This window comes from Ammospiza nelsoni, chromosome 13, assembly GCF_027579445.1.
Source record: "Ammospiza nelsoni isolate bAmmNel1 chromosome 13, bAmmNel1.pri, whole genome shotgun sequence".
NCBI lineage: Eukaryota > Metazoa > Chordata > Aves > Passeriformes > Passerellidae > Ammospiza > Ammospiza nelsoni.
The window spans coordinates 17,838,270-17,860,132 of NC_080645.1; the positions used below are offsets into that span (position 1 = coordinate 17,838,270).

Sequence of the window (21,863 nt, forward strand, 5' to 3'; positions counted from 1 at the left end):
AACACAGATCGCTCTGGAGCTGGCCATCAGAAAACTCACAAACATTTTAATTATTAAGCTTGATTTTCTCTTTATATTCCTACTTCAAATATTTTCCTTGAAAGTACCAGCGACTGTACTAGCTGACAAGGTTAGCTGTGTAAGATTTATGTGGATGGTTTAGGTGGGTAAGGTAGAATTGTATATTTTCTTTTTTGTTTCTGAACAGTTTTCATGGCAATTGGGAAATTACTTGGTTAGAGTTAATGCCATTTGTGAAATCACATCTTCTGTGACCCAAAGGGCTGTGTATATGCACCTTGTCCATGGAAAATTAGAGACAGTGAAGTAATAAAAATATGACATGTTATTTTTCTTCTTCTGGTCCTTTTCTACTATTATCCGTTATTATTTATTTGTGGATTTATGGATTGAAAGCTGGCATAATTTGCATTTCTTGTCCAATACAGATCTACATTTTTACATATATAGCTATTTTCTATGTGTTTACATACTTTGAGTTATCTGTCCTAGCATTTCATGCTCTGCAGTTGTACTGACTGAATGTTGTTTCCTTTCAGTGGATCTGATGGAAATAAAAGAAATTCGCCCAGGAAAGAATTCAAAGGACTTTGAACGTTGCAAAGCAAGGCACAGAGAAGAACACTGCTTTACTGTTTTTTATGGAACCCAGTTTGTCCTCAACACCTTAAGTTTAGCAGGTACTTTTATCTTTTTTCTTTCTTCTTTAAGGTTACTGATTGAACAAATCTAACACATTGATGGAACAGGAATGCACAGAATACTGTGGTTTTAACTTCTGTAGTTCAGGAGCGCACCAGATACTTAAAATCTGGAGCCAGACCTTTTACTCAGCCCTTCTTGTCTGTGACCTGCTGCACTTGGAATGTTTCACTTCCCAGTGGTGTGTCATGCAAGTGTCATTTCTGATTTTTCTAGCAAGGTAAAATAACTCCAGTAAGGTTTTCAGCACTGACGGCAGAGGTAACGTTGCCCTCTTTAAGGACAGCTATTCAGTGTGGCCAGAATATTGTCCTAACGCTTTTGGTCTGGCCAAAATTATTTTGGACGTAGTAGCCATAAACAGCTGTATCACAGAGATTTTCCTATCGCCTATGGGCAATTGCAGACTAATTTGGAAAAATGAAATTTTAGTTTGGGCTATTTGTGTGCATGTCACCTAATAATACTAACCCTCTTCTAAATAAGTACTAGGAGACCATAAATAAAATTGGAAAGTGATAAATTTAGAGATCTTGTGAAACAAATGGAATTTGTACCCTGTATCTATAGAAAGGGTTGGAACACTTTTTATTGCAGGCAACATTATCCAGGGTTACAAACCTAAAGATTTTGAAATGAAAGAGACCAAAGATTTTACAGTAGAGGCTGAATACAATTTCTAACTAGTGGAATTTACTAAGAGATTTATTTTCTAAAAGGTTTGTAGTGGGTCCTTGGTCTAGAACCATACAGACAATTTATTTGGAGTTGCAGTTCTCTCTGTCCTGAGCATGAACATGCTTCTCCATTTAAATCTTTAACTTAATTGCAAAATCTTAATGTGACAAGAGGGGAGTGCTTTGTAAGTATTTAAATACTGACACCTTTTGTTTTTAATTGTTTATGTGATGAATTTCTTATAGATTGCAGTACTAGAATACAAGTTTTTTGCAGTCAGATGCTTTTGAAATGAAAGACTCGTCCTTTCTTAGAGGTTTTTAAATAAGTTTTACCATTGTTGACTGAAGTCTGTGAAAATTTTGAGTACATGGCTGTGCTTACGTGCAGGGAGTTCAGCTTGATTTCCTCTGACAGCTCCTGCGGTCCCTCCCCATGGCAGTTCTCAAACCAGGCCTCTGCCAATGCTTTGAAAACACTTGGTACCATGAGCTGTTGCTGTAATGCTGAACTGCAGAACAACATGACATAACTTTCAGTTCAGGGGAAATCCTTTTCCTTGCTGAAGGGCTTTGTGGTGGTTCCTTAAAACAATATAAAAGAATTGTTCCTTGAGGGAATGGTGGCTGTCATAAGGGGCAGAATTGTCTTGGGAGAAGAATTGGTTTGGCAGTGGTGGTGGGTGTTCTTTCCAAAATTGTAACTAATTGAAAAACATTTCAATGGGGAGCTGAGGCTGGGCTCCAGTTTCATCCTTGGGGTATAAAGCATTGTTTGAAAGTATGTTTAAATGAAATGCAATCTTCACCTTTTGAGAAACTTGTTTGCTTTGAAAGCTGATAAAAGATTTCAGCTCCTGAGTGAAAATAATTTTTCAGAGCTGGTTTAATTGAAGAATGCCTTCATGCAATTTCAGAGCCAGCCTGCTAAATCAAATGGACTTTGCCCAGCTGAGGGCTGTAAAAATCACATCTCATGCAAGGTTATTGCAGCTTAGCTGGTATTTCCTAGGGAAAGCTGTGCCCAGCAAGCAGTTCCTCATCTTCCTTCTGTTGGGCTGAAGAATTACCAAATGCAATCATGATAAATGATGAGGACTCTTCTGGTTTGGGAATTGGAAAGGCAAACTAAATTTTAAACAAAACAAAACAGTGATATACTAATTTGCAGGGCAGGGAGGAAGATGTGCCTGGCTTCTAGCTAAGCCACATAAGGAATTTTAGACCTTTTTTGACTTGTATTAAAATGTGTTATATACACTACACCAATTTTGTACATTGCTCCCTTACTGTTTGTCTTGCCAAAATTTAGTCTGGAACGATCTGTGTTGAGAGGCATGGTTAAGATAAATAGAAGGTGATTATGTCAAAAGCCAGTATATTGTAATTTTGTTGTAAATTGCTGGGAATATAATGAACCAGCTTAATGCCATAGCAGCACTGAGTTCTTTTCCCTGTGTCCTTCACATTGCTCTGATCCGGATCCTGGGCTTTTGCCACTTTGGAGACAGAAGATAAGAGAATGAATTTTGTTTGTGTTACTACAAGAGCTCAGTAGTTTTATAGTGTTTTTGCTGAAATATTGAAACTTTCCTACTCTGATAAAAGTCTTCTAAAAGGAAGTATTTTTTGTCAGAGCTTACCTAACCCCAAACTTACACTGTTTTTTATTAGCTTTATTAGTAGCAACGTGAAGCAATACAATGAGATTTATCAAAGAGGAAGGTTATCAGCAACTTTGTATACTAGGGTTTATCTAAACAAGTTATGTCTTGGTTTTGTGTTGATTTTGCTTTGCTGTACCATATCATATTGTTTTTTTCAGCTGACTCTAAAGATGATACTGATAAATGGTTGTGTGGCTTGAATATCTTGTATCAAGAGGTCATGAGTGCTCCCACACCTGCAATCACAGAGAGGTATGTGGTAATATTTTCAGCTTGTGAGACTGGGAATTGAAAGAGGAAAATCTGAATGAAATTTTTAAGGTTCAACAAGTGGTGCTTGCCAATTACACTAAGAACACTTTCCAGTTAGTGTAGGACACTGAAACCTCACATGGAAATTCTCAATGTCTGTTTTGCTACATAGGTGCTCTGGAGTCACACTCTGCTTCATACAGTAATGTGAACTTGCCATTCACCTTGTTCTGTGCACCCAAAACAAAATCTCTTCATGAGGTCACAAGAGCAGCTGGTGTTTGTGTGTTGGCTTCTTGGAAAATTCAAAAGTCAGCCATATGAAGGTGAAACTGCACCTTTGTCCTTTAGAGGATGTTGTGTGTGAAACTGCTCAGGCTCAGATTGCCAGTTCTGTGGACAAGGATTCAGAATTTCAGTATTTCCAGTATGTCTCCATACCCCATTGCTTTCCATCACTGCTGTTACTGCAGATATGCTCTGCCCTTACTTGCTCCCTGACCAAACTGTGCCCTTGACACTGGTGTTGTCAAACAAGAGTAATTCCTATTGAGGCTCTAGATCAGCTTAGCAGTGCAGTAATCTCTTAGATCAAAATTGTATATGTATTTATTTATTATTGGTGGAACTAAAAGTATTTTACTGTGCATCTAAAACTGACATGCACTGCAATGAGGATTTTCTTTAAAATTCCTTAAAACCCTCTCCCTTCCCGCTAGTTTTTAATTTTTATGCATCTAACAGATATTTGAGCCAACAGCTCAAAGATAAATCTGGCAGAAATCATTGACTTTATGGAGTTACTCCAGTTTAGATTAGCTGAAGTTTTGGCTCACTTTATCCTCTTACTTTTTTACAGCTTCTGGTTACTCATTCTTTTCTGTCCTGCCCACCCTTCCCCTTCCTGTGTTGTTTATGTGACTGTAAAATGCAGCAAAGTACATATTTACAAATGTGGTTAAAAAAACTGGCTGGATCCTTGAATGCTGCACTGGTAATGTTTTTGCTTTGCTAAAAGAGATGACTCTTAAGACCTTTAAGTATTTCTATTGAGTTTTGTCTATAGATTTTGAAATTTCATTGGCTGTATATTCTTTATAATTCTTAAATTTTTTTTCTCCCTCTTCTACAAGCTGGCTGAGAAAGCAGATCTATTCTGTTGATCAAACTAGAAAAAATAGGTAAGAAATTCTGTCTTTTTCCAGATTTTTTAGTGACTTTTTGTTGCAGATTCTAACATGGAATGAAAAGAAATAAAGAATTCATTGTCCAAAATGTGGAGTATGAGATCCCTGCAAATGGCATTTGCCTTTGCTTTAGCAACTTGAGTTTTGCCTTTTGCTAAATACAATGTGTTCATAGCATTTCCTCAAGTTTATGTACATGGTATAACGAGGAAAGAAATGATGACAGCTAAGTATTTTAAATTTTAGCCTAGAATTACTTTGCCAGAATGAGCAAGGTGTTATTTTAGGGATTCAGCTTGGCTGGCAACTGCCTGGCCATGGGCATGTCTCTGCCTTGTATTTGGATGGACCAAAGCCAAACAATCACCTCTGACCTGGTGCTTCTCAAGGACCCAGGGGTTCTAGCTCCCAGTGTGATGTGTGGCTTCATGTGTTTGGGTTTCAGTAGCTTCTTTCAGGTCCATCTGTGATGTGGCTTTGTAGCTTTTACACACAAAGGAGACATTTTAAAAAATGAATTCAGCTGCACACCTCTCCTTAGAGTTGCCAGAAATTGTGTGGCACTGAGAAGAATGTTAGCTTTTCCTCCCTTCTGTGTTATCGTTTCACCATGTTTTTTCTCTTTGTCTGGAACATGCATTTTATTAATAAGTACAAATCAGTGTAGAAAAGCTCATGCTTTCCCTGTTGTGTACACCTTTTCCCAAAAGCAAACTGCAGTGAGGTGTTTCACCGTGTGGCTGAGGCTGTGGTATTGCAGGAAATGACACCTTTGTGCAGACAGCCTGTGGCACTGTGCAGGCTGAGCTGAGACCCCGTTTCAGAGTTGTGTTTCCCCAGCTGGCCACAGTCCCATCCTCTACTGGGCATTGACTTTACCCTCGATGCATTTTCAGAACTACCCCTGCAATGGGGGTGTGTTGTTGGGGTTCATAAAGCAAAAGCAAATGTTAGGATGGAGCAGCTGTGGCTGACAGTAGGTGTCTGCTGAAGGGGTTTCATTTGTTGCTTTACGATTGTTTTATTGGTACAAGGCAGCTTGGTTGGGATCAAGAAGACTTGCACTTCTCTTCCTAGATGATTCATGCTTTTAGAAAAATTCAGGATAGGAGTTTGGACTGAGGTCTGTTGTGTTCAGAGCTGGGATTTTTAGGAAGGTTAATTGTAAGGCTACCAGGCAAGTCCTGTTCCACAGGTTGATTTTTTTCCAGTGGTAATGAAATCCAGCTCTTTGTTTTCTCTTGCCCTTGTCTGGCCAGAGGAAATGGCTTGTGCTTGGTGTTTAGTGTACAAATGGAGTGCTCCTTCTTGCTCCTAATAGTGTTTTTTTCCAGAGGTCTGGTGACGAGGCGGAAAGCCAGGAATTTCCTGAGTTCTAATCTGGCTTGGGCACGGACTTTGGCTTAGTTCCTTCTTGCTTTGCCTCTTTGCCTCTTGCACAATGGAGATGGGAATATCTCCCAGGGTAGCTGCCGGCATGGACAATGTAGAATGGAAGTGTTACTTTCATCTACGTGCTCATTGGTTTTGTTGCTTTCAGGCAACTCTGTTCTGACCTTGTGTTTGCAGAGGTTTAATGGCTCCTGAATTGTGCTGTAGGCCAAGGGCAGAGTTCCTCAGTCTTGTTTTGTTGGGTGTTGTTGGTATTGCTTTAATATTTTGTGGGCTTCAGCAATAGGACCCACATGTTTTGTACCTGTGCTCCCTTGACTTGCTGTTATCTAGAAAACTTTGGTTTTTGAAGTGTTACTGGGATATTATTGGGCATTCTGAAGCTCTGTGAAAAGAACCAGCAGGTCTGTGTAAATGGAACTGGAAGGGAAGACTTGGTTGAGAGGAGCATGAGATCGTGTTCAGGTGTTGCAGGAGGGAAGAGTCTTCCCACTGCAAATCAGCGTTACCAGACTGAATAACATCCAGAGAAAAAGGTTAAAATGGTATTGAAAATTGGGTTTTTTATTTTCTGTTTGTGCTCGTCTGTTCGGTACAGCCTTTCCATGATGTTTTCTGTGTCTGTAATCCAGTTTCAGTGGAAGAAAGGCTGGAATTCATCTGACCATGTATAAACATCTACATTTGAGCTGATTATCTAGATCTGATTAGTTGCTGAGACAGAGATACATATCTATGCAGCATGGTTATTTTAAGTCCAAATTACTTGAAATGCCTCTTTCTCCATGTCTACCTTGCTTCCATGTAGCTGTTAAGTTTATATGTTTACAGGTATGTGAGATGAACCCTGCAAAAAATGTTTCAATAATCACATTTTTCTGTTGATAAAAATATATGAGTAGCTGTCTAGACACAGCACATTGTGGTGATTTTGCTATCCTTTTTTTTTCTCCTTTTTTTCCCCCAGTATCAGTCTTCGAGAGCTGAAAACTGTCCTTCCCCAAGTAAACTTCAAAGTGAGCAGCATGAAGTACTTGAAGGATAAATTTGCGGTAATTACCTGATTACTCAAATGTGTTTGGTAGTATCTGATAAGTGTTGATGTTTCTTTTTAGGACACTTCCTTTTTTTTGATTTATATCATGTACAGTGATTAATCTGTCAGCTTGGCTTTGCCTGTATCTGAGGGTATAAGAAAATACAGACATAAATGTTCCTTCTTTTCATTGTGTGGGTGACCAAAGCCAACATTGGGTTTTGAGCTCCAGTACTGAGCAAGTGCGTAGAAAAGTATTTTTTTGTTTCTTCTACATGAATTTGATCTTAATTTTTTTTCAAAATTATCAACGAATAACCTCTTCTCTCCAGCTGATGCCAATATTAATAGCTTTTGAAGGTCATTCCATTCTTACAGGAACCTTGAATATCCCCACCCTTTCCTGCTTTCCAGTTCTCCACCCTTAAAGCAGACCTTCTTGCTTCTGCTGGCCCAGCTCACAGTGACTAAATGATGCTCCACTTCTCTCTTGGTTATGGAAGTGGAGTGAGGGTGCAAAATGCAAGGCCAAAGATGGGGGCTAGGAACACCATGCCATAAACCAACATCTGTTTTCTTGTTTGAATTCTTAAAAACATAAATAAATTTAAAAATTCAAGTTTGAGTAGAACAGAGAATGCCAACTGAAGGAAGAGTAGCTTGTTCATTGTGCAAGGGGCAGTTTAAGGAATTCTAAATTCAATGTGTGCTACTTTGTGTTGTAGGAAATAGGTGCTCACAAGGAAGAGCTTACTTTTGAACAATTTCATTTGTTCTACAAGAAAATCATGTTTGAACAACAGAAATTGGTAAGCTTTTCATAAATTGTCTTCATACTGTTCAACTGCTGCATCAGAGTAGTCAGAGCTGGTTATCTTTTTGTTTGTTACTGATTTCCTTTTTTCCTTGTTCTTGTACCAGAAAAAGAATGAGTGCTGTACTTGATGTGTAGATCACAATCACTGTCAGCAATTGGCCTAAGGAGATGAACAAGTCATTCATGTTGCTTCTTGGGTGTTGGTAGTAGAGACAGGCACAGACATTGGTGGGTTTTTAGGAGGAACTAATTTTGTGAGTTTGTTCAGGATGCTTTCGTGAGTTTGTTCAGAATGTCTTTTCATTAGGTTTGGCTGGTATTTTTTACTGGTAGAAGCAATTCCATATTCCAGATTAGCAGCAGCAAGTCCATTTCAGGACATGCATGAGACAGTCCTTGGGAGGCATAAATGCTGGGGAATTACATTTTAGCTAATTTAAGTGGGCAACTGCCTGACTGTTTCCTTGTATTTGCTGTACAGATTCATGAAGCTGGTGGAAACTGCTTACTTTTAGTGACTCTGAAAGTTAGGAACCCTTTAAAACTGTGTGAAAACACATAAATTGAAATTACTTGCATGAATGTCTTTCTTCACTATGTGCTTATTGTGGATTCAACTTTAATTTTGCAGATGCTAAAGTAGAAGCTTAGATAGTCAAAGTCAGTGCTGATTTTCTGGCAATACAGCTTGTGCTGTTTAAAAGTGATGCTGAAATCATGGTGAAGTGATAAAACCCCTAGATTAACTGGCAGGATTTTAGTTTTGGCCATGAACGTCCTGTTAATTAGCCTGAGCAGAAAGCTGAAGAGTAAAACACACAGCAAGGAGCCTCTCTGACTTCTTTAAGCTCCTGTTATTTCCCTGTGTGAATCATTGCAAAGAAATTTCTTAATTTGCTTACAAGTGCTTTGGGTCACTTGATAAGTTTCCTGCAATCTCTAACGATGCTGTGCCAAGCTAGAAACAATTTAGGTTTTATATTCACTTGAATAAATGTGATGAATGATACTTAATTTCCAGTTTTTCTGTGATATCAAACAGTAAAAGCTCCCCAGAAATTTGAGTGCTTGTGCTTTGTCAAAGCAAGTATTTTGTATGAGAATTGTGTTCACATTGAAAGGCCTGAAGTGCAGTTGCCAGCCTTGGCAGTATGGTTTTTCTTATGTATTTAATTAAAAATGTGTCTTGCCAACTTGTGTGCAACTGCTCTAGAGCAGACAGGCATTTATTTCCCCTTTCCAAACCAATGGACATTATTAGGTGGGCTTAGATAGAAAATTGGATATTCTTTATGTTTTTTCCCTTTTCTTATGTTTGATTTTTTTGTTTGTTTGTTTTTTCTTTTTTTAAGATTCTTGATGAATTCAAAAAGGATTCCTCTGTTTTCATTCTTGGGTGAGATTCTTCATTTGTATTATTTTTCTTCATTTTCATAGGGTTGTAGTGTTGCAGGACTGTTTTTATATTACCTCACTTTATTTTAAATTTTATTTTTTCTTCTAATGTTTTAGTAAGTGAAAAGAAATCATGACTATTTTTGCATGCAGAAAGGTGAACTTATGTTGCAAGTAAGTCCTGGTGATTGCTTTTTACTTTCTGCCTACAAAACTGGTATGGACTAAAGTTGCCTGTCCTCTGATTTTATAAAGAGCTGAACAGAGCTATAGAAGGACAATTTGATGCAGAAAGTTTTGCTTCAGTCTAGAGAGTGGTGTGGTGCCCAGGCTTTGCCAAGAGCTGAGCTGAATGCTGATAGTAATGGTTTCTGCATCTTCCACTTGATGCACTTGAAAGTTTAAGTAAGATGTGTGCAGCATGAGGAAGGTGCCAGGCATTGCTGATTGTGGATTAAACTGGTTTATCTTAGTTTTGAATATGACACTAACAGATTAAGGAAGTAACTGTAAAATTTGCTCTGAGCATACTGAGTATTTCCTTAGCTCTGGGTCATGTAATAATTAAACTGTGAGGCTGCTTAAATGCACAGATTTGTAAGCACCTTCCTGGTACCAGGTGCTGCTGTGTTTGTGACTTACAGAAGGCACATCAGTGATATCATTCTTCCTTGGTGCAGCTGCACCTTGCCCCCTTTTTCAGAAGATTTAGGTCTATCACAGTAGTTCATCTAAATATTACACAGAAGGAATTACTGGTGAAGTGTGGCTCTGTGATAAATTAAAAGAAGCTTTTGCCTGTACCTCAACTAAACTTACCAAAACCCTGGTCAAGTTAATGCAGCTAATTTGCTACAAAGCAATGGCCACAGATTTGGTGCTTTTCCCAATGAATCCCTCTCAAAAGTACATCAGGAGTCCAGGAGGCTCAAAATAAGTAATTGGATGATACAAGCCTCCTCTAAATCCCATTGAAATTACAAAAAGTCTCTTGCTGGAGGCAGCACCTTTATACTGTAAATCCAAGATACAAACCCATGTAATCTTCTGCTGTAACATCTGATTAACTTCTCTTATTTCTTTAGCTTCATTTTCCCTTTCTTTTTTTAAAGAAATACTGACCGTCCAGATGCTTCAGCAGTTCACCTCCATGACTTCCAGAGATTCCTGCTACACGAGCAGCAGGTGGGAAGGTTACAGAAATACTGAACTCCTTTTCTTGGGGTTGTATCACAGAATTCTCTGCTCATTAAAAAGAAATGTGAAGAGCCATAGAATATGATTGATGCCACTGTAATACTGGGCCTTGGAAAGATTTCTCTTTCTCCATTAAAGTCCACAAAAACTATTATTTTTCATCTATATAAAGCTTCTGAAGGTGCACCAGAGGACAAGAGGGAGGACAAAGTAAATAAGGTTTTAACAAGCCTCCACTTAGTCATGTAGATAAACAGACAAGGTTAGAAATAAATGCTGGGTGCAGTCAGAGATGAATGCCTGGTCTGGTCACTGCTGTCACCAGAGGAGCACTGGGGTGATGCCTTGGCCGTGGCCCCATTTTTGCAGCTCTCACATTGCTGCCTGCCTGCATTGCAGTCAGAGGTAATTTCCTATTGAATGGAGCCAGTTAGATGTCCCGTGCCAGCAAGCAGATAAGGATGAAGGCAGGGATTGGAAATGTCGTCATGGATTTCTGTAATGTTATTTAGCACAGACTCCATGTGAAAAAATGGTGCAGTATTTGGTAGGCACTGCTGAGCTCCAGGTTTGCAAATGTGATTGAAAAGTGAGACCTACACTTCCTGTGTAAGCTTGCTACTTTCTTTTTCTCCCAATTTCATTGTTTTCAAAGGATGTTTTCTAAGGCACTGTTTTCTAAGGCACTTAGAAATGAAAGAGATTATAGTTAAGGCATGTCCAAGGAGGCCAGCTTTTTTCCCTGTCAATGCACATATGTACTTAGATAGTGTGTCTCTCTCTGTAGATCTCTCTGTTCCTTGTTTGATTTTAGTACTGAATAACACCACTTCTAAAGTTTTTTTTTTACTGTATTGCAATTATCTGAAGGAATCTTGGGCACAGGATCTCAGTAAAGTCCGAGAACGAATGACAAAGTTTATTGATGACACTATGAGAGAAACTGCTGAACCTTTCCTCTTTGTTGATGAGGTGAGATAATGGTTCTTTGTAGTACTCAGAGACTTCTTTCACAGAATTTTCACTGGGTGGCAGGACTTGTAGTCCCCTCTTGCTGCGTTGCTGGGTTTCTTTTATTCTCATAGGGTAAAAATGTTTAAATTCAGTCTCTTTGTATTGTAGTTCCTCGCTTACCTATTTGCAAAAGAAAACAGTATTTGGGATGAGAAATATGATTCAATAGATGTGCAGGACATGAATAATCCTTTGTCCCACTACTGGATTTCCTCCTCTCATAACACGTAAGTTACCAGAAGTCCCATTGTCTATCCCAGTTCAAAAAATGTACGAATGTGAGAGAGACAGTAAATTATGCCAGAAATGTGCTGTGTGGATGTGTGAAACTTTCCTACAATGTGGTCTAAATGTGACAAATGGAGTTTCTGTGACTCTTTTTTCCCCTTCTCATAAGATCTTAGAGGTTTTGAGATATAACTCAGCTTCCAGAAAATGCAAGTCCTGTGGATTAAACTGGTTTATCTTAGTTTTGAATATAGCACTAGTAGTATTCAGTCCTGGTAAAAAATAAAAAGTCCTGGTAAAAAATATAAAGTATTGAGTTGAAACTGTTCTGAAAGCCTCTCTGCTTTAAAGCATTTAAGTTACTGAAGGGGCTTCCTTTTTTTCCAAGCACCAACAGCCTCACTGAGCTCATGGCAGAATTCATTAATTGTACAAAGTATGTGATGATGAGTTTGAACTGTCTTCAAATGAAGGGGATTTGCTCATCTGGCACTGTAGTGGAAAACGAGGTGTAAAGAGAGGGAGGAGAGATGAACAAATAAAATAATGCAGGGAATGCAATAAAGTGGATATGGATATAGCATGCAGGTGTATTTTGAAGTATAAGGTGTGATATTGCTCTAAGTACCTCCCACATGCTCATGCATTGAGCATGATAAGGTTTAGGTGGGTTTCAAAGCTCATGATTTGCTCTCTAGAAGGATTTCAGGTTGGTTGCTATTTAGATTGAGCCTTTAACCTGCTATAATTTGGTTTGTTCAAAAATCTGATAGCATCAAGTTCAGCAAAGTCTGGTTCTTCCATCAGAATTAGAAAAACTGAAACAAACCAAAACAAACCAACAACAACAAAAAAATCAGCATACACTGTCCATAAGAGGAGGCAAAATGTCACTCATAAGTCAGTGAGAACTGGTTGAAATTGACTGCCTCTCTTTTTTAACATTTCCTTTTGCTCCTTAGGTACCTGACAGGAGACCAGCTTCGCAGTGAATCCTCCACAGAAGCTTACATCAGGTGCCTCAGGATGGGATGTCGATGTATTGAGTGTGAGTAAAGAGCTTGTGGAGTGGTTTGTAACATTTGGTCTGTACAAGTAGTTTCCCCTGTTTACCAAGAAAGAAAAAAGAACTGAAATCAAGAACTGTTTGCTTTCTGAATTTGAAGTTAGTCATATAAAAATCACTGATTCCTAAATTGTTTTTCTTATTTCTCACCAATGCCTTATTCACTTCCTCTGATTCTTGTTCCCAGGCAGTTTTAAGAGAGTCTTCCTAAATCTCCTCTCACTTTACACCAAAAATTAAATCCTGAATCCATATGAAAGCTTAGGATTTAAACTGGAGTACTTGTATAGTTTATTTACCTTCATTGTAATACAGACAAGCCTAAGGCACAGAGATTTTTGTGATGTTGTGCCTTTTGTCATCCTGTTTAACTTGCTTGTAAATCAGTTAATGTCTTTGTTCTCCAGCAATTGTGTATGTTGTCTGCAGCTCTGTACTTGTGTTCCTTATGGAGAATTTTCACTTCAATTTCATGTTGTTTATTTGACTAATGCAAAATGTATCTCAAATTAGAGTTTCAGGGTTGAAATAAACAAAAGACAGAAGCTCTCAGCTTGTCACTTGTTGGAGTGTATTTATCCCTGGAAAATTACTGTAAACTAGTAGATTGACACTATAGTTGCCTGAATCTCTTATTTCCAGATTCCCACACAATTATGCTTTGGGAACATTTTGTAATGTATTTTATTTGTCTTGCTCTTACTTAAGTAAACTCAGTTTCCTCTGTGAGAGAATAAATTCATCGGATGGGATATTTTATTAGAATATTAAGGTCTATGAATCAGTATATAGAACACTGAAGTTTTGGATGTATTCTCCTTACCAGAGTAATTTCAGGAGCTACCAGGTCTCTTACTTTTCCCACTGCTTGTGTTTCCTAGTGGATTGCTGGGATGGTCCTGATGGGAAACCCATCATTTACCATGGATGGACACGAACAACAAAAATCAAATTCGATGATGTAGTGCAGGCAATCAAAGACCATGCCTTTGTTACATCTGAGTAAGTTTTATTTTCCTTCAGCCTGTTTTCATGTGCTTAGACCTTTCTGAACTGAATTTCTCTGTAATCTAGAGCAAAAAGTAATCAGAGAGTAATGGATTCCAATAGCCTTCATTATTGCCACATGTGGGTGTTTAATAGATGCTGTTTTGAGGAAGAGTTCCAGAGTGTAACCATTTGTTGCTAAGGAAGATAGTGAATACCCTAAAGTATAGTGTTTCCAGCTCCTTTTTTGGGTCTTCTTTTATTAAGTTGCAAGTGAAACTTCAAATGCTTAATAGTCTGTCTTAAATCTTACAAAAAATAAACAAAATGGTACAATTGACAAAGAATAGTCTGTCACATGGTGTTTCTGTTATAGGGAAGGTCTTACCTGAGAAGATACAGAACTCAGAGCATGTCCCCTGAACTGGTAACCTCAGTTTAGATCTGCATCTCTGCCCTTCTTTAACTTGTGCTGAGATGTCCTTAACATGAAAAATATTACCCAATAATTGGGGAAGAAATCAAGCTGTCAGTGTCCTGTTTTTCCATGTTACCACTTGGACACAGAGATGCAATATTTTCCCACGTTCCTCAGTGTCTGCAAAGGAACTTTGTGTTAGTGACAACCATAACATGGGATGCATTAGTGTTAGTGACAACCATGCATGGGATGGTTTCAGACTCTTCTCAGAGTACATGTGAAGGAAAACAGACATGATTTTGAGGAGAGGTGAAGCAAATTTTCACATTATGGTGCTTTAGCAGTGAATCTATGCCCAAAGAGCTTGGAGGGAATCTTTCTCCTTGCAGATATTAAAACCTTGGCTGGATAAAGTTCTGAACAACCTGATCTAACCTAGGAATTGAGCCTTCCCAAAGAAGGGGTTTGGCTTAGATGGGCCTTCACAGGTCCCTTCTGACCTTGGCAACTCCATGATTGCACATCTGTTATTATTTTTTGTGTCTATATCTTCCTTTGTCTTCTTGTTTCCTTTAAATATTTTTCACTCATCTCGGGGCTGAGGGAGGGTGTCACCTTCCTTGCCTTGCGAGCTGTAGCAAAAAGAAATTGTCTTCACCTTGGTTTTGTCCACCAAAGATACCCAGTGATTCTGTCAATTGAAGAGCACTGCAGTGTGGAGCAGCAGCGACACATGGCCAAAGTGTTCAAGGAGGTGTTTGGGGATCAGCTTTTGATGAAGCCTGTTGAAGCCAGTGCAGATCAGCTCCCATCACCAACCCAGCTGAAAGAAAAAATCATCATCAAGGTAGGCTTTCTTTGTGTGCTGGGAGAGAAAATAGGAGAACAACAGCAGGGGCCTGAAATACTGTTCCTGACTTCACAGATTAGTTTCAAGAAACGCCTGGCTTGAAGTGTTTACTGGTTACATTTGCCAATAATGTACAGTGTTCTGTAAAACTCTGTATTGAAGTGCTTTCTCTTGGTTTCCTTTGCAGTAGGTGTTGGCAGTTCAAGTGCCAGATCAAACGTCAGCTCTTTTCTAAAGGTCTTCCACCTCCTGAAATGTCACTGCTAAATTTCAGTGAAGGTTCGCTGCTGCAGATGTTTCATCACACACTCATCAGACATGTTTTACACCATGTGGCCTGCTTAAAAATGATAGAAGTATGTTCTTGAATAGGAAGATAGATCAGTATTACTATGTTTTTTTTCAAAGACTGCCCTTCATTCAAGTGAAACCCAAAGCTCTTGCGGCTGCACACTGAAGTTGTAAAGATTTCACAAATTGATGAGTGTTTGCTAAGTCAGTGTGATTTAAATATGCAGTTTAGTGAACCACTTGTGAAACACAGAGGCACTGCTCTGAAAGGGCAGTCCCTGTCAGTGTAGGACCTTGTGGGTAGTGCAGGTGTTTTATGAGCTTTGTTGCGCAACAACAACACAAGCAAAAGATTTCTCAGATTGAAACTATGGTAGAACTTTTCAAACGGCAAAATTTGGTGAACAATCTCAGGGCTGCTTGTGATCTCTGTAGTAATATAATAATTACTTTTGTCTGTGCTCCTGGTTTCTTGCTCTTGTAACAGTATTGCATCCTCTGTATTAGACATCTGAATGGAAGAAAAAAGGGTAGGTAGGTATAAGAACATGCTCTTGAATGTAAGATTGGAAAAACGAGAACCCCACTATAAGGTGGAAAACTTCTGTGCTTAAGTTTTTGGGGATTTTTTTTTGTTCTCTCCAGACTGTCTGTTATTTCTGTGCAGAGCAGAGAGGGAGGCACATGATTAATAATAATGTGACAGATCTGATTTAAAGGGAATTGCAAACTATTATGAGTGTGCACAAGAGAGCATCCATATCACTCTGTGCTGTCTAAAAGAGCATTGACAAGTCTTTAAATAGATCAGCACCTGCCAGTGAGCTGGTTGTGTTGTTTGGCTTTTGTTTGGAAAATGTTGTCAGTAAACAGTCACAGGCAACAGCTACTTCACTGGTCTGTGAGATTTTTCAGATAGGCCTGTCAAAATGAAATCAGCCAAGAGTAGGCTGTGCAGAACTGAATATGGTTGAGGTCTGATATGAGATGATTAATTCCATCATTAACTGCAATTAAGTAATTGATGTTGCCTGTGGCCCGTTGAGACACTTCTGTGAACTCTCTAAAGAAAGTAGAACTTGACCCCTTTTTTCACAAGAGATTTCCCTTGTACTAATTTTTCTCATAAAAGGGTGAATTCCTCATTCATTTTAATTCCTTTTCCTTTTGTTTTTTGTTCCTTCTGTGCTACTTTCTGCAGGATTCCTGTTTATCCTTATTTCTTGGTATGTGTCACTTCATGTTTTCTGTTCTCCAAAGAATGGGGAGATCTTATCAAACTACTTGTTTCTTCATTGCTTCAGTGATACCTCTGCTAGTTTTTTTAACTTTTATTAATGGGATCTAAATTTTAAAGAAACAAGTTCAGCCCTGTTATTCCTTGTGGAACAGCTGCTGTTATGATAATGACAGAAGGTGGGTGTGCAATAGAGAGAGATACTTCCAGTAACTCTGAATGTGCTGAAAGACTACGACCAATTTTGTGTGATTATCTCTGAATGTGTGAATGTTGATTTTTTTCCTCTGTTTTTTAAGCACAAAAAACTGGGGCCAAAGGGAGACATTGATGTGAACTTGGAAGAAAAGAAAGAAGAAAAGAAGCAACAAGGAGAACTTTACATGTGGGACACAATAGAACAGGTATTATTTCTATGACATCTGCTACAAGTTGTTGATCAGTTCTGTAATACTGAAAATTTATGTGAATTTCCTTAATATTTCTGTAAGTAATATTGTCAGTTGAACAAGTATGGATGAGGGGAAAACAGTCTTTTTTTTTATTGTTACACCATGTTTTGAGATTGTGGTTGAGAGTGATTAGTGAGTTTCCCTCTGTTAATGGTTTTAACTTTTAACTCCCAACTTTCAGAAATGGACTCGGCACTACTGCGCTATTGCTGATGAAAAGCTTTCATTCAGTGATGATATAGAACAGAATGCTGATGATGATTCATCCAAGGTGATGGCTGTGTTTCATTGTTTAAGCATGTTCTTTTTATTATTTCAGATTATTTCAATGTCTACAGATGTGTGTTTTTTGTCCTGATTAAATTTTAGAGATTCTGTATTAGATAACAAGTGTGGGGATAAAAAACTGTAAAAGGGTCTTTGCCAAGGTCAACTCTAGTTAACCTTATTTTTAATAAAATAACTTTTTCCCTCTGTTAATGGAGGACTTGCAAGGAGGAGTACAAGGACAATGAACTATAACTTCAGTATTTCTGTGCTAATGCTGATGTTTGCACTAAGTCTTTTAAGTATTACTGCTGTTCTCAAACTAAGCAGAATGAACTCGTGTATTGTGTTACTAATGTGTTACTTGGCCACTGTGGATGGTATAGCAGGCTAATTATAAAGGGGATTGGCTGGAGAGTTCAGGCCTAGGAAGAACTGAAATCCTGAAATAGTAGATGGTTATATATAACCAATAACAATTACTTAGTTTCAAAGTCATAAAACTAGAAATGTGCTATAAAAAAATCCTTATTTTCTGGTCTAGGAGGTGAAACGAACTGAACTGCACTTAAAAGAGAAATGGTTCCATGGGAAAATGAAAGGGGGGAGAACAACTGCTGAGAAACTGCTCCAGGAATATTGTGCTGAAATGGGTGGCAAGGATGGGACATTCCTGGTTAGGGAAAGTGAAGCTTTCCCTGATGACTACACCTTGTCCTTCTGGTACGGTCATTGTCATACAGATTTAATGGGGGATTTGTTTGTCTGGGTTTGGTGTTTTCTTTTTTCTTCTGGTTGGAACGTTATAAAGAATAGTGTCAAATGGATTTCTGAGCCAGAGAGCTGTCAGACCAAATTTTGCAGAATAAATTTATGCCAGATTTTAAACTACTGTCAGTTGACAATTACTGTTTTTTGTCTTGTAACCTCTCTTGTCAGAATGTTTGTTGTTGGTTACTTTGGCTGTTTTATGAGGTGACACAACTTTCTTGCCTCACAACAAGCTCCTCAAGTAGTTGACCAGGAATGGGTGGGGAAATGCTTCGAAAAAAGAAAATCTGTTACAAACCCTGTATTTCCCTTATGCCCCCTCTGCTCCTTCAGGAGGTCAGGCAGAGTCCAGCACTGCCGGATCCGTTCCACCAGTGATGGGGACGCTGTGAAATACTACCTGACAGACAACCTGACCTTTGACAGCATCTATGATCTCATCCAACACTACAAGGAGGCCCACCTGCGATGTGCTGAGTTTGAGCTACGCCTCACCGATGCTGTGCCCAACCCCAGCCCTCACGAGACCAAAGAGTATGTATGGAAGCCAAGCACTGCTCTCATGTCACTGTCCTTGCCTTGCTTTAGGTGGGAAGTTTGCATAGAAAATTCCATGGATTCAGGAGCACTTCAGTGTTGCTTGTCCGTGGAAGTTTGAGGAATAGGCTTCCTGAAAGATGCTGAGGGAGGGGCGATGACGTTGTGAGAACCTGGTACAACAGAGAGCAGTGACTGGGAAAGCAAATTTCCTAGCAGCAACTGGAGGATCAGTGAGAACTGTAATGCTGTGGAAATGTGACAATTCTTCCTTTGTCTGTGCAGTGTTTTACAACACCCAGTGGGTTGGGTTGGATGTCAGTAGTTGGCTGTGGTTTGGCAACTAAGTGGTCGTGGCCTGTGCCATCTGGAAGCTCTGTTCCTGGGGCAGGGAGCCCAAACAGCTACATTTGCCTAACCCCACCTCCACCTCACCCTCTCAGAGCTGGTTAGGCTGACTTCACCCCGTGTAATAGGAACTAAGCATGGTGTTTACTTCCAGCTGGTAATTGTCTGCCACAGATCCTGGGCAGAGCTTGCTCTTGTTTTTTGGCAGAACATTGTTATTGCTGCCCTTTGTTTTGTTTTCTGTGCAGTGGGCAAAAGTAAATATTTGCATGTAAAATACTAATCAGTGACTTTAAAATTCCATTTTTTTTTGTCCCCCTGGGATCTGGGAGTCACTGACCACCCATAGATTACTTTGGTGGCCAGTGACTTGGGAAAGAGAATTTAAGTGTTAGACTTTCGTGCCTTTCTGCATAAGCTGCAGATATATTGCCATTATAAGTGGCCACAGCTTCACTGAAGGCACATTGGATCCAAGACAGGTCCATCCCTATGGTGAAAGATAAAATCAAGCTCTGAATAAAAAATACAAATCCCTGGTGTCTTTCTTTTGTCTGTGTTTAGGCATTATCTTAAATTTACTATGTCAAAATGGAATAAATACTGAAAACTGAATGGCAGACTAAAAGCAGGATGCAGTGCCTTTGTTTCAGGAACAAATGCAGATTTATGTTTTATTATTTCAGACAGACAAGGTGTTCTGATATATTCTTGATGCTTTCATCCAAAATAAACTGCTGTCTTACAATGTTTTGTAATAAACTGCTGTCATAGGTGCCAAGGTGGGGAAAATCTAATGCATAATTTTTCTTAGGATGTTTGAAACTCTGTTGCTAATAACGCTGGCTGTTATTTTCCAAAAATGACATTTGACAAGCCTTGTAATGCTTTGCCCATTCTGGTTTTTCACTGCTGCAGTTGGTACTATAACAACTTGAGTCGGGGTGAGGCAGAAGACATGCTCATGCGAATTCCTCGCGATGGAGCCTTTCTCATTAGAAAGAGAGATGAACCTGATTCTTTTGCCATGACTTTCAGGTAAGAAAAGACAGGTAGGACTACCTTGCCTAGCAGCCCAACAATATTCTGGTTTTTCTTTAAAAAAAAATAATGATCTTTTCTTTTTTTCAAATTTTGAATAATTAGCGTGGTTCATTTGTGCAGCAGGTCCATGTATGAGAGTATGTGCAAGAGTTAATTTGTGACTGGCCTGAACCTTTATGCTTTTATAAACATTGTTTGAGCACCAGCTGTCCTGTTCTTCCCATACAGAACTATGGGTGGCCCTTCTTTCATTCCCTGGCACTCCTTGCTAAAGAGTGTTATTTTAGTTTCCTTCAAAATTACAGTGCAGATGCAGGTTCATCAATGATTCTATGTCCTTATCCCCTAGAAATCCTGACCTGTCATAAAACTGAAATGCCAAAGTGAAATCGTTGGCTCCTCTTGCCAGGGGAAATAGTTTTGAACAGTTTTGTGGTTCTTGAAAAAGCATTAATGAAATATATAGAACTGTGATGTTCTGCATCATGCCTTCAGATCAAATTATGTTTCTCTGAAAACGCATAGTTTAGCAAAATATAAAGTTGCTTACTTGCATGCCTTATTGTGTATTGAATATTGTCCAAAATTCCCCAGTCTCCTGTTTACTATGGGGTGAAATTTTCTGCTGTTACCAAGGTGGACATTGAAGTAACAGGAGCTGCAGCATCTCAATAAAACCATTTCACACCAGGGAAAACAAGGAGTACCAAAACTTCAACAGCTTGAAAAGGGTGTAGGGTCGTTTTGCATGGGATGGTTGTCAATGGATGGTTTTACTGCGAACACAAACCTTGTGTTCAAGCACAAGAAATTTTTTTTCTTTAAAAACTGATTTCCTTAACTATCGAAATAATTAAATAACCATAATAATTGAATAAAGAAGGCTTTGTTAGAGACAGCTGTGCCCTTGTTCTGCAGGGCAGAGGGGAAGGTGAAGCACTTCAGAATCCAGCAGGAGGGGCGGCACTTTGTGCTGGGCACCTCGGCCTACTTTGAGAGCCTGGTGGAGTTGGTGACCTACTACGAGAAGCACCCACTGTACAGGAAGATGAAACTGCGCTACCCCGTGACAGAGGAGCTGCTGGAGCGCTACAGCACGGTACTGGGATGGGCTGGGGTGGACTGGGATGGACTGGGCTGGGCTCTGGTTCTGGTACAGGATCTCTGCGGGATGTTAAGCAGGTCAATTTCTATGAAGTCTATACTGACTTCTCTCACAAAGGTGTGAAGAACAGCTTCATCTTTGATGATTATTTGATTAGAGAAGCCCCACTGTGTACTGGGGGTCGTTGCACTACTAAAATTGGTTTTTGATAATAGACTTGCTTACAGTTGGCCCTGAATTCTATGGCTGAAGTGGGCATTGATTTTAAAATGATCATGCAGATGCCAATTGCTAAGTGCTTCAGAAAAAATGAAATATTCTGCTGTGCCTCTCACTCTGGACATTTCAGGGACGGTGTCCCACTGCCTTCTGTGGTAAAAGGTACCTCTGAAAGCTCACTGTGAGATAAGCATGAGGAGGAAATCTCCCCAGGAGACTTGTCTCTAGCCATTGACTAAACAAGGAGCCTGGATAATTAACTGAGGATAAAGGGCTGTTTTCTGCATGGATGTGTTTCATTTTGAGGGAGTTTTGCTTTGGAAAGCCTGAGGTGCTGTCTTCACTTTTCAAGTATATGTCTTTTTGAAGCTGCAGGAAACTACATCTGGCAGATCTGCAGAAATCAAAACCGGAGGATTTTATTTTTTCTGGGGAGACTAAAAGAGACTAAAAAGATTTTAGACCTCAGGATTTTTTATCATGTTGCCTATAGCAAAGGTTCTGTATCTTAGGGCTGGGTTCTGATGGAATCACAAGGAGAGGATAAAATGAAAAAAACGACTCTGTATATTGTTGTAGAGTCATCTAATAATGAAACCAGTGCTGGTACTGAAGTACTGTAACACAGAAATCATAAGTGCAGATATTTCTTTTCTGGTTGCACATAGAAGAGTACTCACAAT

The 21,863-nt window shown here is 39.2% G+C and overlaps 1 protein-coding gene across 1 annotated transcript in view; it reads left to right on the forward strand.

Moving 5' to 3' along the window:
• The window catches only part of PLCG2 (phospholipase C gamma 2), a 55,835-nt gene that overhangs the window by 15,710 nt on the left and 18,262 nt on the right, over positions 1 to 21,863 (forward strand). Inside the window, exons 3-20 of the mRNA XM_059481538.1 lie at positions 561 to 701; positions 3,226 to 3,319; positions 4,453 to 4,500; positions 6,866 to 6,950; positions 7,660 to 7,743; positions 9,104 to 9,147; positions 10,259 to 10,331; positions 11,214 to 11,315; positions 11,466 to 11,584; positions 12,548 to 12,633; positions 13,533 to 13,653; positions 14,738 to 14,906; positions 16,737 to 16,841; positions 17,071 to 17,160; positions 17,701 to 17,879; positions 18,261 to 18,461; positions 19,731 to 19,850; positions 20,775 to 20,955. Of these exons, the coding sequence (XP_059337521.1) occupies positions 561 to 701; positions 3,226 to 3,319; positions 4,453 to 4,500; positions 6,866 to 6,950; positions 7,660 to 7,743; positions 9,104 to 9,147; positions 10,259 to 10,331; positions 11,214 to 11,315; positions 11,466 to 11,584; positions 12,548 to 12,633; positions 13,533 to 13,653; positions 14,738 to 14,906; positions 16,737 to 16,841; positions 17,071 to 17,160; positions 17,701 to 17,879; positions 18,261 to 18,461; positions 19,731 to 19,850; positions 20,775 to 20,955 (2,042 nt within the window). The remainder of the gene's footprint in view (positions 1 to 560; positions 702 to 3,225; positions 3,320 to 4,452; positions 4,501 to 6,865; positions 6,951 to 7,659; positions 7,744 to 9,103; positions 9,148 to 10,258; positions 10,332 to 11,213; positions 11,316 to 11,465; positions 11,585 to 12,547; positions 12,634 to 13,532; positions 13,654 to 14,737; positions 14,907 to 16,736; positions 16,842 to 17,070; positions 17,161 to 17,700; positions 17,880 to 18,260; positions 18,462 to 19,730; positions 19,851 to 20,774; positions 20,956 to 21,863) is intronic.